The sequence below is a fragment of the Bos indicus genome, chromosome 4 (genome assembly GCF_029378745.1).
Source record: "Bos indicus isolate NIAB-ARS_2022 breed Sahiwal x Tharparkar chromosome 4, NIAB-ARS_B.indTharparkar_mat_pri_1.0, whole genome shotgun sequence".
NCBI lineage: Eukaryota > Metazoa > Chordata > Mammalia > Artiodactyla > Bovidae > Bos > Bos indicus.
This window is the reverse complement of record NC_091763.1, coordinates 57,429,186-57,444,990: the sequence shown is the minus strand read 5'-3', so window position 1 is coordinate 57,444,990 and position 15,805 is coordinate 57,429,186. Positions and strand designations below refer to the sequence as shown.

The 15,805-nt window shown below is 35.6% G+C and overlaps 1 protein-coding gene across 2 annotated transcripts in view; it reads right to left on the bottom strand.

Moving 5' to 3' along the window:
* Positions 1-15,805, bottom strand: part of IMMP2L (inner mitochondrial membrane peptidase subunit 2) — a 956,525-nt gene that overhangs the window by 614,976 nt on the left and 325,744 nt on the right. Inside the window, exon 5 of one of the 2 annotated variants that reach the window (XM_070787262.1) lies at positions 1,877-1,952. The exons of the other annotated variant lie outside the window; for it this stretch is intronic. Coding sequence (XP_070643363.1) covers positions 1,940-1,952 — 13 coding nt within the window. The 3' untranslated portion in view covers positions 1,877-1,939. Of the gene's footprint in view, positions 1-1,876; positions 1,953-15,805 lie in introns of those variants that run through there. 2 annotated transcript variants of the gene reach the window in all.

Sequence of the window (15,805 nt, the reverse complement as noted above, 5' to 3'; positions counted from 1 at the left end):
ATACTGAATATATTTAAATTTAAAAATTTAAACCCAAGCAACAAAGAATTTCAAGTAACCTTGAGGGACAAAAACATTCATTCTCAAGACCACACTTGGGACCACAAAGCAGAACTTAAGAGGAGTTAGTTTAACAAATGAATGCAACTGGAATCTTTTATAATAATAATAAATATCACAAAAAGGCAGTTAATAATTTGGGGTAATGACATACAAAACACAATAAACAAGTTACAATATACACTCACTTCCAGAAGCTCTTTGATTAAAATATTTAGTTTACTCTGTTCAAGGATCACACTATCCCTGAAAGAATCACATTTACGCACACCTACAAAGGCAGAGGTTAATGTGTCTTTTGTTCTTTTGTTTTACTTTAGCAGTTTAAAACAGTAATTTGGAAGAAGACTTTGGGTTTTCATTTTGCAATATGCTACTGCTGATGCTGCTAAGTCGCTTCAGTCGTGTCCGACTCTGTGCGACCCCATAGACGGCAGCCCATCAGGTTCCCCGGTCCCTGGGATTCTCCAGGCAAGAACACTGCAATGGGTTGCCATTTCCTTCTCCAATGCATGAGAGTGAAAAGTAAAAGTAAAGTCGCTCAGTCGTATCCAACTCTTCGCAACCCCATGGACTGCAGCCCACCAGGCTCCTCCATCCATAGGATTTTCCAGGCAAGAGTACTGGAGTGGGGTGCCATCGCCTTCTTCGTTTGCAATATGATAACTCAGTAAATCAAAAGTGGAAATTATCTCCACCCTGCCTTTATGACGATAATATGGTAGGTAAATAAATCATTTTAATATCTTCCTAAACACTTTAATAAATAATATAAGAAATATCTTTTTAAAAGAAAAGCAGCTAAATAAGCGGTGTATGTGTATACATACACAAAAAAAGCAAAAATACTTATAAAACAAAACCAAAAATTGTTCACAACTCTTACAACAATAAAAGTACTTGGTCCATCTTTCCAAGTATTTAAAAACTGATAACTAACCTAATACTACCTGTCTCCATTTTTCAAATGGTTAAGGTAAATTATTCTGATGTTTAAAAGTGAAAGTGTTAGTCGCTCAGTCATGTCTGACTCTTGCAACCCCATGGACTGTAGCCCAGCAGGCTCCTCTGCCCATAGGATTCTCCAGATAAGAATAGTGGAGTGGGTTGCCATGCCTCCTCCAGAGGAACTTACAGATCCAGGGATCCGACTGGTGTCTCTTATGACTAACCTGAAATGGCAAACCTACACTAGCACCTTCTGGGAAGCCCAAGCTTTTTTAAGCTTTTCTGCATAAAAGCTTAGTAAACTTCATACTTACAGATGAAAATCAAATGGCAAAGCTTATATTTTGTAAATTTAACCTTTATTCTTAACTGTCACGTAGGTCTTTGGTTCTTCCAAAAAGTCCAGTTCTTTCCCTCCTTAGGGTACAGTTTAGTTCAGTTCAGTCACTCAGTCATGTCCGACTCATTGCAACTCCATGGACTGCAGCATGCCAGGCCTCCCTGTCCATCACCAACTCCCAGAATTTACTCAAACCGATGTCCATTGAGTCAGTGATGCTATCCAACCATCTCATCCTCTGTCGTCCCCTTCTCCTCCTGCCCCCAATCCCTCCCAGCATCAGGGTCTTTTCCAATGAGTCAGCTCTTCCCATGAAGTGGCCAAAGTATTGGAGTTTCAGCTTCAACATCAGTCTTTCCAATGAACGCCCAGGACTGATCTCCTTTAGGATGGACTGGTTGGATCTCCTTGCAGTCCAAGGGACTCTCAAGAGTCTTCTCCAACACCACAGTTTCAAAGCATCAATCCTTTGGCGCTCAGCTTTCTTTATAGTCCAACTCTCACATCCATACATACCTTAGGATACAGTGCTCCACAATATCAGCTGCAGATTGCTTCTAGAATCTTCATGGTTAATAAAATCTGCAAATCTCAAGTCCAGTACCTGTATATAAAATGACAGTACAGTAGTCCTTCCTTATCCCCAGATATAAAAATCTGTGAATACAGGCAGCTAACTGAATTTACATAGGCTTTCTTCTAAATCTCTATGAAGCTAAATAACTCTTAAGCATCCATCAGGTCTCTGCTCAGTTTTCTTAATATTCCCCACGTAGGGGAATATTAAGCAAGCCCTCCCTGCTTGCTGCCTCTCTCATCGTGAACTGTTCTTTTCCTCACGCCAGTTGTCATCTTTCCCGGAGTAGGAAATGTCAGCCTACTCCAGTATTCTTGCCTGGACAATCCCATGGACAGAGGAGCCTCGCTGGCTGCAGTCCACAGGTCACAAAGAGTTGGACATGACTGAACATGCATGCATGTAAAAACTGTCACTTACTGTGCTTCTTTGTTTAATCTGGCTTCCCTAACACAATATAAGAGTCATAAGGGAAATATTCACGTCAATTTTATGTTTCAAGAGCAACACATATTTTAGGGGCTTAGTAAATATTTATTAAGTGAAAACAAATGAATCCAAGATGACTGAGTAGATGAGTAAAATAAAGTCAGAGAACCACAAATAAATATGCATTACAATGTTCATTTAAAAGTTCTTTAAGTGGAGACACTTTGAAAATAAGTGAGATACTTCTCTGAGAATTTCTCACTCAGTATCATAGGATATAACTGTCAAGCATGGTGATTTTTCAATAGGGAATACTGCCAGATTTCAGAGTGCCCTCTAGGAAGTCAATTTGAATTTTAAAACAATTCAAAATGGAAAACAGGGAGAAAAACTAAAAAAAATAAAATCCTCGACTAAACAAAATCATTTCCTCACTCCTGAAAATTTAATATCACACACGATACAAAATAAATAATAAATGTGGAATGAATGAATAAATGCCTAATATTCCTACAACTGTTCTCACAGTTTTAAGTGTAGACAGAAAAAAAGTGAATTTATATACAACACTTCAATATTCTTACAAAATTTACAGAAAAGTTAGGATATAGAATTTTTGCCAGCATATTTGTTTCTGTGGACCTGGAAAGAATTTAGAATGTCAGGAACAAAGTATCTTCAAATTGAAGGATTCACAAACACCAATAAAAATAACTTACAAATCTCACAGAAATGCATACATTCTTTCCTAGTTAATTCACCATACTGGCTCATTTGGGGGGCTTTAAAAAAAGAAGAGAAAAATCACTTAGCTATATATGAACTCAGGAGCTGTCACCTGGGGAGACCTCAGCTCAGGGGAAAGTAATACCAGCATAGCAGAAACAGACTGGAAAGGCAGGTTCTCAGGTAACCCCAGCATTTCTCTGAAATGCTCAATTTCCAAAAACCAATGAATTTTTAAACATAATTTTAAACTTTTTATTTTATATTGAAATATAGCCAATTAACAATATTGTTATAGTCTCAGGTGGAGAGCAAAGGGACTTAGCCATACAGATACATGTATGCATTCTCCCCTGAATTCTTCTGCCATCCAGGCTGCCACATAACACTGAACAGAGTTTCTTGTGCTATTAGTAGGTCTTTGTTGATTATCCATTTTAAATATTGTTGTTCACTTGCTAAGTCGTGACACCATGGACTGTAGCCCATCAGACTCCACTGCCCATGGAATTTCCCAGGCAAGAATATTGGAGTGAAATGCCATTTTCTTCTCCAGGGGATATTCCTGACCCAGGGATCATCAAACGTGTGTCTCCTGCTTGGCAGGCAGGTATTTTACCACTGAGCCACCTGAGGAAGCAATTTTAAATACAGCAGTTTGGTTTTTTTTTCCCCCCAAACCAACAAATTTCTTTTTTCCTTCCTTTCTTTTTCTTCTTCTTTCATGATTTATTAATACTACATATCAGTCTTATATATAGCAAACACTCAATAATTAATATTATAAAAGCCAGGGAGATTGGAGAGGCATGAAGGTATCACATTCTTGCTTGCAGAGACAGATAAGACAGGGCAGCACTGAGTCCAGGGTCAGTCTAGAAACAGAATTCCAGCAGTTGCCTGTCTTTTCAGCCCTCACCCCATATAACCTAAAAGAAGGGTTTGACTGATAAGGATCTATTAAAAGGTAAAATATTTCTGTGAGAAAATGATAAAAGCTAAACAGAGAGTTGAATCAATATAGACATGTTATGGAGGAAAAAAAAATTTTCTTTTTGGTAATTTGTAATAGTGTATGGTACGTCAAAAAATCAAGGGCTTGTGATCAGATGGACCTAGTGTGAGTGCAAATCGTGCCACATATGAGCTGAATGACCGTGATTAAGTTCCGTATATTCTCTGAATCTTAATTTTCACAACTGTAAAAACAAGAGCAACAACTATCTTTCAGAATTATTCTGAAAATTAAGTTGGAATGTGTGCAAAGTACTTGCTGTAACTGCAGTTGTTGTAGCTTCCATTATTAGAGTGGAGGAGGAGTAGAGAAGATCAAGACGCACCCCCTCCCGATCGAGCTGAAGAAGATGAATCAGCCTTGTCACTAAGCCCAAAGTAGCAGCAGCCCTTCCAGTGCCTCCGCCTTAGAACATCTTTCTCATATGAAAATCTGGACTCATTCCAGGTCTCTGCCAATTGGAACGACAATGACTGGCTCAAATCTCCATTACAATCAACACTATTCTATAACCAGTTTGCTATTCAAGCTACAGCTGTGAGTAAATACTACCTGCTGTCCTGAAACCACCTCCCTCACTTATTTGCCTTACGCAAATAGACTTTATTGTGAATAGCTTTCAGTATGATCAGATCTCAAAGCCAACATTCAGTATCCTAGACCCTACTTTCCACATGACCTAATTTATGCAAATGACACACTGTACCACTTTCCGCCATTAATTTTCACATACTTTTAATACAATTTGAATCTAAGGTTCTGACATTTAATGACAAGACAAAGACAAGTCATGCAAGAATTACAAACACCTTCTTTGTGGAATCCACCATATTTATCAAAATCTGGAAAATAAAAATAACTCTCTCTTAAGGTGAGGTTTCTAAAATTAGGTCTAGGTGACTGTAACTGAGAACAGACAACTTATGATGCATCTTGTCAACCCAGAAGACCAACTCTTTTCGTACTCTTTCCCTCTGATGACCCTCTCTGAAATTCAGAAAACTTAATCTCCCACATTTTCAACTGCTTATTTTTTACTGCCAAGTCCCATCAATTTGGCAAGTAGATGAGAGCAGTAATCACTGGAGAAAATGTAGGAGAAAAAAAATGAGCCAAATCATCTGATTTTGTTTCAATAGTCTATTTAATCTGCACAATGAGTCAGCCCACGTGTTCCTACTAAAGGTAATTATGAGTATTTTGTAATTTTTGCTAAAAAAAAAAAAAAAAAGCTCTTGTCTATAATAAAGCACGCTGTATCTTGTGTCCTTAAGGAAGAGGGATAGAAATAGTTGCTAAGGTAATAGTCTGGGATTAGCATCTTATTTTCATAATAATGAATGTTTTGACTTCAACAATGAATAGGTTTCCTTATTAGTACAATCAAAATTCAATTTGAATTAAGCTTTGGTAGTGGCTTTTAAGGAAACAAAGTACATCGATAATATAGAATGTTTCCTTAAGAATACAGAGTTACTGCTGTTTCCTTTTCTTCTAGTCAAAAATCAATGTCACACTATGCCATAATGAATGGCTGCTTGCCAGCTGCACTTAACTGACTGAAACTCATCATTCCTTTAAAATCTATTCTCCTAGCAAGAGTAATTTAATAACCTGACTTGAGTTTGTGATTTGATTCAGACGTAGCATCTAACCATGGTTTGGAAAACATTAAACACATAGGGGAAAAGGCTGTCTTGATTAGTATTACAGATGTTTACAACATAGCCAATTTTTAAAGGAAGGACAGGAACTACAGCCAATTATTAGTACAGATTCACACCTGTTGTCTGTCATGCTTCAAACTCCTAGGTGTGAGATTTAGTCAAGGCAAATGGAAATGAAGAAGGACCAGCTGCAAAACCTGATTTTGTTCTCAAACAGTAATTAAAAGGAAAAACTGCACAATGTGTCGTCTATATGACAATCCCATTATTTCATGTCAGGAATAGTTCCATTTTTTTTTTTAACAGATTTATGTTGCTGTCAAGTCTGTTATAAAGGCTAGTACTCATAGGTCTAAGCTATGGACCTAATTTATAGTATTGGTAGTCACTCCAATTAGCTTTGCTAAATTTCTCTTTCAAGCATGTTAGTCTGATGTCAGAAAAATTAAACATCATCACCTACCCCAATCCCCACTCCTAAATCTCTGCCACAGTGAACTATGTATTAGATATAAGACCTACTCAGACCTTAGGTCTTATAAATACTCAATGCTTTTAAAATGTAAACCATCAAGCACCGAAAACACACGTGGTAAAACTGTAATCCCTGAGCACATCTGGGGCAAGTCAATCCTACAGTTTTATCCACACACTCTTGCTCGAAACCCCTTAATATAACAATACCTTATGTTTTTATGTTTGAATTATACAGACATTTAATATTTGCATCTTATTTTCTAAGACAATGATATACGCTTTTAAATATGACCAATAAGATTATATTCATCTGAAATATCTGTAAATATACTCTAAGTTACCATGGGTATGCCTCACTTGTGGAAAATAATTCCAATGTATAAGTAGATCTTTGCAAAAAAAAAAAAAGATCACCTTAAACACACTCATCATTGTTTTGTATCATGTATCAAATAGAAAATACGATCAGCTTCATCAAAACTTTATCTCTACAGAAGACAGTAAGTTGAATGCAAAGATGAAATATGCAAGCTTTGGAGCTAGACAAACACAGATGTAAAATCTGTGTCTACAACTTACTAGCTGTGTGATTTGAGGGTAAGTCATTTAACAGTTCTAAATGTTAAATTTCTCATCTGAAAGAAAGGAGATGATATTTGCTTCAAGTTAAATAACACATGTAAAGCATCAAGCATGAATAAAACAATTAAAAATATTAATGCCAATTAATGCCATTATCCGACTTACAAGAAATGATTGTTACTGACAGAGTATAACTGACCACAGCATTTATGAATCAAAAAAGCAAAGTGTTACTTATTATGGCATTTATAGTTAAGGACCAATGTCTAGTCAAATGAATACTGTTTTTCACTTTTAATATCTTCATACAAAAGTACAAATTACATTTATACACACACATATAAATATGTTTATGCATACACATACATATATACATATATATATATCTTTTCCACCAAGGAGGAAACCACTAGATTTTCTATGTCTCCAGATGATTTCTAGCATCAAATAACTTGAAACAAAATAAATGGACAAAAAAAAATTTTACAGTCAATGAAAATAGGTATTCACAATTATTGTTTAAGTATTTGAAGCCTGTAGGGAAAACAAATTTGTGAAATTTTAAGATGTCCTAACATTCTATTTGGAAAATATGATCCCCCTGACTCTACTATGAAAAATGCCCTTAATCAATCTGTGAAACAGATTTCTTTCCAGATAATGAAGAAGTGTTTACTGAGAGGGTTGTGCATTGTAGAACTATTTTGTTTTGAAGTGAAGGCTAAATTAAAAAGGATAATTGAGAAAATAGAATATTTGTTTCCCTTACCATAAATTATTGCTGAATATACTTTAGGGAAAGAGACAGCAAAAGAGAGCAGGATGAGGACGGGCATGTGCTGCTCAGCTATCACTCAGACTAGCAATAAATCAATCTCTTTGGGATGCTGATTTTAACACATGGCTAAAATATATCAGCAAAGAAAGAATCCAATCTCTTCCAAGATTATTTATGACAAAGCACCCCTAACTGAAGTCCAATTTGTTTGTGGAACTGCAGTCATTCTGATTCAACTAAACAATAAATGAAGCTGCCTTTCACAGTTCCAACTCTGGAGCATAAAAGAAAACAAAAGAGAAATGCATGATGACAATATTTCACAATCCGGGGACCCAGATAGAGGACCAGTGGGGAAAGCAGTTACTGAAGCAGTGGGAAAAATCTAACAGGACTCAAAGAACAATTCATTAACCTAAACCACCCGTGTTCTTTGTGTATCACTGAGTGAGTCACTCGTGTCATGCAAATAAGCTAGCTGGGGGCTTTTCATTTTTTTTTAATTGCTCTTCCTTCTGAAGGCCTCCTGCATCACCAAATTGCCAGACATGTCAGATGACCACTCTAAATGTTCTTTCAACTCAACCAACGACAAAAGCACAGCTAGACCATGACTACCAGATAGAAGAACAGCAAATACGAGCAGCTAAGAACAGAGATACGTTAGAATTTCTCCAAAAAGCAAACAGAAATAATGTGCATGTTCCTCAGCTAATTAAGTTTGGACTCTGACATACTGTTATCTTCCACAATGACTCAATTATTTAGAAACAACCCATCATCCTGTTTTCTATAATCATTTCTTATTTTGTTACATTTAGTAAGGTGTATTTTACTAGGGAAGAAAAAGAAGACCATATGATATTTTTTGTCCTATAACAAATCTCTTTTTGTGCACTTTTCCTTGTGACTCAAGTGTCTAAAAGTGAAAAAGAGTGTTACCAAAAAAAAAAAAAAAAAAAACCTGCCATATTCTTTTTACCTCAAGTACATAGCAGTTTGCTTCAGAAAAACAGCATTTTTTAAACGACGTCACATTGTTTACTTGCCATTCAATCATTCTAGAAATATTTATTCTTTTATTATGAAATATATATTTATTAATATGCTGAATTACGAAATACTTAACATGCTGTAAGTGTTCACCATCACTAGTAATCCTCAATCTAAACCTCTTACAGAAGTAAAACCTGTAACATAACTGAAGCACCCTGTCAGGAGTGTACTCTGCACTAGCAAATTTCCAAGCTGTCAAGGTTGATATTCTTGCATTCAGTAGTTATTTCAACAGTTCTTAAAGTCCTCAGTGTATTGGGCTACAATTCTATATGACAGGGAGCTTGTATCTATTACAGAATTAAAACTTTCAATGTTAGAGAAGTAAAAACTCAACTCCATACATCTGCTTCTTATTAAAAATTGACAACCTGCTTCTAAAGATAAAAAACCATCTAAGAGGATAGTACTATTTCTATTGAACTTCCATCTTCCATATAAAAACATAATGCCACTCTATCAACTGCTTTCTTCGTGAGTTGTGTTCCCTAAAACAAGCTCTGTTCCAAAGGCCCACCTAGTACTCTCTCTCCTAAAAAACATCTCATATCTGTAAAAAGCTGTCACAAGAACAGAAAAGAGAAACAGAATTTGCTTTAACAAAAGGAGAGGAGAGCCTATCTCAGGATCTCACAAACCGTCACTTCTTAAAGTAGGTCATTCAAGAGTATGAAGAATGATCTTCCTTTCTATTCCACACTCACATACAGGATTCTCTCTATCAGGAATGAGTTCAACTGAAGCAATGGTTTATTCATCTGGTGGTAGGAATCATTACATATCATGCAACAGGTAGGCATCATCAACCAACAAAGCAAATGAAGTCAAAGAGTGTGCAGGTCTGTGCATGTGTGCACCGTGTTTATGAGTGTTTATGGGCTATTAGAAATATGCCAGTGAAAAAATTCTCAGTCAAGGATAAACTCAGATTTGACAAACAGATTACAGAGATATGAAGTAGTATGACTGATGAGCAAGCATCCTAAATGTTGTCACAGGGGTATTTTAAATGGTTGTCACACAATTTGAGAAGATAAAAGTTACTGGACCTTGCCATTGGAAAAGGGAAAGGGGGTAGGGAATAATTTGGGATGTAAGGCAGGAGAGAATAAGACTGACCAGCCTCTGAAGAATCATATGAGGCTCCAATGTTGCATTAGGCTTGAAGCCAACGCTAAATTGGACATTTTAAGCATTTAAATTAAAATCCTATTTTTAAGAATCCATGAAGTATCTATATAAGATTAGTAACACTGGCACAATATGCAGATAATTATTCAGAGATATCTTTTGATATTGTTTCTGATTCATGATGTTTTTTAAGTCTTAAGCATTAGAAAATGGTGTTTTCTATTGAGCATTATTCTAAAATCTTAGTCTTGCTGAAAATATGTTTAAAAAGTTACTAGTTTCCAAGATTGACAATGTCATTATTTACAAGAATGAATATTTAGAATTTGTATAAAAATGTTTTTTTAAAAGTAAAAATATGGTAAGCATCAAAACCTTGCAAAGCTTTTACTACTATCACCTATGCTTCCTCTAATTTATACAAATAATTTCAACTTTAAGTAGAAAATACGGTAAGAAAGAGAATATGGAAGATAAAAGACATTATAATCCAATAAAATTCTTTGCAATAAAAGGTCTTGCCTAGAGTATTTACGGGAAGCAAGGAAGGGGCTTAAGGGGAGGAGAAGGGGGTATGTGGTAGGGCATGGTTGGGGGAGATCTGTCACTTCTCCACTAAAATGAAACATTTCCCCAAACATAAACTACCTAAAGTTCAAAGATATGAGGGAATTATGACACATAAATGACACCAGAAAAACTTCAGAATCATTTATTTAATGAATATTCACCTGCAGAGAGTTGATGTAAAGGGAAACAAAGATGGTAGCTGCCGGGTCTTAAAGTGCCCTCAGCCAGGCATGGCAAGCAAGCTAAGAGGGAGATGAGGAAGGCTGTCCATGGAGGAGAAGGACAATGTGAAGCCAGATAAACGAGGGTGGGAGAGTGCTCCAGACAGGAGAACATGCAAGGCTCAGAGGTAAGAAGTCAGATGTGATTCTGTTTGGCTATGGGGACTGCCAGAAAATAAAGCCCTTTAGAGAAAGGCAAGGCCAAGGTCATGGCAAGCAACATCAATGATATATGGATGGAATCCCTCCAAGAGCTTTTGTCAGGGTGATCTAAAGATTGTGTTTCAGCAAAATCATACAAACTAACTGGGTCAAATTTACCAAGAATCACAAAGTCTGTATCAATTTGTATTAAAGCTCTCAAAACCTGCTACATCCAACTTTATCTAAAAGCTCACAAAAATCAAATGCTTTCAAAAAGCCAGGCAAGTAATATCAATATAAGCAAGTGAACAGGCCCAAAGGGGCCCGTAGTGAACTCAGAAGGTCTATGATAACTCAGCCTCCCAAACCACTACCTGACAGAGTTTTAGGTGCAGCATGCCCTGACTTAACATTTATTTAAAGAAAACCAGAAATCAAGATTCACAGGCAAAATACATTAATTTTTAATGGCAACTAAACAAATGTTTCTCAAAACGTTAAAGTACCATACAAAAATATTTTCAGAAATTATCTAACTCCACAGATTGCAAGACTGTTTAGAAGAAATTTATTAAGACACAGAGTACAGGTAACAAGTTATCTCAGATTTGAGCTAACATATTTCCCCAAATAGCTTCATTGGAAGAAATTTCTGAGTGATAAAAATTTGCTTTGGTGGCTATTAATGGTAGAGAAAAGTAAGGCAACCTGTTGTGTTCTCATTTGGGCAGAAATCTGCCTTAGTTTGGTTTGAATTTTCTCATCTCAAAGTTGATGGTCCTATGTATTCCTGAATGATCTTAAAAGCCTTTGAATATATGCAAATCTGCAAAGAGGAAAGCTTACAAATACAGACCGTAGCCAATATGCAACATTTTTTAAATTCGCCTATCAATCTCTGATCTGGTAAACAGAAATGAACACAGGATCCTATTTCATGGATGAAAAACTCCTCTGAAATAGGACATTTCACTCCCTAGTACTGTACTCACAGTACTATTTTAATCCTCCCAATGGACTGCCAGCATACCTAATACTAGTTTATAGTATAATTGACGAGCTCAAAGTATTAACATTTTATATACCAAAAAAAAAAAAAGATCAAGTTACTTACAAATGCTTATCTAGTCTGTAAATTTTGTTTCTAGAAAACAACCTTCAGTTCTTATCAATGCGGATTTCACATACCAAGCTTATACACAACTCTCCAATGAAATTCGAGTAATACGATGTCAAAAATTTTAATGATCCCATACTCAGATATAATCACTTTCTATTTTTAATCTATGTGCTTGTGTGCTATGTCACTTCAGTCGTGTCCAACTCTTTGCAATTCTATGGATGTGGAGCCTGGTAGGCTCCTCTGTCCATGGGATTCTCCAGACAAGAGTACTGGAGGGGGTTGCCATGCTCTTCTCCAGGGGATCTTCCCAAACCAGGGAATGAACCCACGTCTCTTAAGTCTCCTTCACTGGCAGATTGGGTTCTTTACCACTAGTGCCACCTGGGAAGCCCATTTTAAATCTATATTCCAAACTAATACATTAAGTAATTCTGGACTGATCAAACTTCTAGATCTATAAGCAATTCCGCCTGTACTCTAACAGCCCCTACTATTATAAACACCACCACAAGTACATCTTTTTTCCATTTCCACACACTTTTTAAAAACCCAAAATATAATAGTAACTGGATTTTTCTAAATAGGTCTACTAATGTGAACAATGGGATTCTTCGTTAGGAATTCATATTTCCCTTAAAACTGGGATTCAAAGCTTGTTTTGCTTATAATTATAGTTGATTGCAAATGTTGCAATCAAGTACCTTGGAATTCACCCAAAGTAATAAAAACCTTTGTACACACAAAAGCCTCATGAACTTTATTCACAATTGCCAAAACCTGGCATCAACCAAGACATCCTTCAGTAGGTGAATGAATAAGTATACTGTGGTCCATCCAGACAATAGAATATTTTTCAGCACCAAAAAGAAATGCACTTCAAGCCATGAAAAGACATGGAAGAAACTTAACTTAAAAGCTTATTATCAATACATTTTTAAAGCTTTTGTCCCATAGTGATCTACATGGGTGCGGATACTGAGACTAATTTCTCTTTCAAAAGTACTGCAAGTATCAAAATTAAAAAAAAAGATAATTCAACTACAAATTAAATATCATATTTTCCATGAGGTTAGAATGTTTTCTCAAACATATTACAAGTACAATATTTACAGCCACAATTTTAAACACAGTGTTTGAAAATTTCAGAGTGTAATATTAGGGGAACAAAGGAATGGTGAGAGAGAAAGGAAGGTGGAGATCACTATACAAAGAAATTCTCCACTTAAAATGATTCATTATATCTTTATAGAGTACCGTCTAATAATATATAATAATATCATAGTATATAATTGACAAAAACGTTCACATATGTGCCACTTTGCCTTAATAAAACTCTGTGGGTTATGAATTATGAACACAAATTTTCAAGTGAAGAAAAAAATCAGCCTCAAGAAGGGTAAGCCCTAAGGTCCAGGATCTAAAAAATAAAGGAGCCACAGAGAGACAAGCAAGGATTTGAAAAGAGGTCTACTAATTTCAAAGCTCAGGCTCTGGTTCACATGAGCATTTCTAGGACAATCAAAGTACAGAGAGCATCCTGTAGTAATCATTGTTCGAACCGAACGTTCTAACTAAACATTAAAATTCTTTTCAAGAAAAGGTTATCTATATGCTGTTTCTAACTAGAAAATAACTCCCACATACTAGCTTTATCTGCATTCTATTATTCAAAGCCACAATTACCAAGGTATGTTTCTGGAGACAAGAAAAGCTTTTGCCTTTTTTTTTTTTTTTCTTGTATTTTTAGAGATATTCAATAGTTCTAACAGTGTAAAGCCTCATCACTGAGAAGAATAAAACCATGAAAAATTTTCTCTCCAAAAAGAAACTAAAGCACAGTGATTTACACACAGAGATTAAACACTACTGTGCTGTTTCTTTGGAAAAACAAGATTGTTTTTACTTTAAACAAAAGAGTTAGTCACTTGATTTAGATAATATTCTAGCAAGCTCATAAAAAAATATAGCTTCTACTCTGCTTTTTGATTTAAAGTATTATGCTAATTAAGTTCTTAAATACAAAAACAGTTATTTACCAAAGTTACAGAGTAATAAAACAGCATTTGTAAAACTTCATTTTGCCTTTGAACCAAACAGATTTAAGGCCCCACATCTCCAACTGCTGCACATGTGAACTGTAATAATTTTTGAATTTGCAAAATAATGTTTGACTCTAATATTCAGTATTATATAAAAATACCATACTTACACAATTGTGTGGAATTTAGGCTCAGAAATATCATAAAATGCCTAACACTAAAGTGGTTACAAGTATGACCCTTGGGACACATTTTGGCTCATTGTGTAAGATACTATACGTTATTTCTTCTAATTCAGTTTGGAAACCAACTCCAAATGAGTAAAATATATCAAGGAAACCTCCCATTAAAGGAGGATTAAGACAGTAAAATACATTTCACTTTCACAAATAAACAGTTTCATTTTTTAAAGATACTTGCAGCTTCTCATTATCACATAGATGCTCACTTTATGTCCATTGTTTATAGAGTCTGCCTAGAGTGAAAAGTTTTTTAATTTGAGTAATAATATGAAGTGTTTTTCCATATCACAGGAAACTCATAAAACTGAGTGTCCCTCAAGTGATGCAAAGCAGCCCTTCAAGAATTTAACTCTCTGCCCTGTATTGCCCAAACATATCATGGTACACTGAATTCACACCCACTGAGAAAGAAGTTTTCAAAATTCCTGAATTCTGATGCCTCTAAAAGAAGGAAAACACAGGGCAAGAAGCTATTTCAGGTATTTAACATAGAAATACCTGAGTAGACCATCAACTCCACAGATCTGTCTAAATATGAAAGGAGTCTATCATTTTAATTTAATCACCTTATACTGTCTATAATTAATAAAAATAGACTAGACTTACACAATTATATTCCAGAAAAATACCACAAGTTTTTCCTTCAAGGGGTTTATTAGATTATGATCTTAATATAATCCAACCAGAAACACAAAGCATTGCCAGATTCTCTAAGGAAAAAAAACAAGACTTAATTTGGTTAGCAGCGTTTCATGTAGAACTTATAATTCCTCCTGAAAGATGCCATTTCTCTTACTAAAAGAGAATAATGTGCAATAGTCTATAATATATATTAATAAGGGTGGTTATTCAGTTATTTTGTTTTAACTGAAAATTAATCCAAAGCCTGTCATTCTGTAGGACAGATTGATTCAGGTCACCCGTTACTAAATTAAACATTTTCTGCTTTCACTGCATCTCATTAAACATGCTACAGCAAGTTTAAATAACTCAGTGCTTTCATTTGCACAGTCACCCATTTTGTTATTGTTTACAGCAACCTAATTTGGCACATAATAATTCAGGCAGCATCGGTTTCATATTACACTGAAGTATTCATTTTTAATATAATTGCATTCTTTCGTCCAACAAAAGCTAGTTCAGTGGGGATTTTACTCAAGTGATTCTTCAATTATTATACAAGGCAAATTCTTCTAAGACTTTGCACCTCTCTTTGCCCTACTGATTCATTTCTCTATAAATTAAAAACTCATTATGAGCTTATTTAAAGTAACTTACTTGCTTAAACAACACAGTGAATGATTACTCTGGTACAAAATATACGCCCCTATACATATCTAAAACACGTTTTTCCAAAGGCCATTTGAACCAATAATTAAACAAAGCATGGGGAGGCGGTCCTAAGATGGTGGAAGAATAGGACAGGGTGACCACTTTCTCCCCCACAAATTCATCAAAAGAACATTTGAACGCTGAGTAAATTCCACAAAACAACTTCTGAATGCTGGCAGAGGACATCAGGCACCCAGAAAAGCAGCCCATTGTCTTCTAAAGGAGGTAGGAAAAAATATGAAAGACAAAAAGAGAGACAAAAGAGGTGGGGACGGAGCTCTGTCCCGGGAAGGGAGTCTTAAAAAAAGAGAGAAGTTCCCAACCCAGGGATTGAACCCGGGTCTCCTA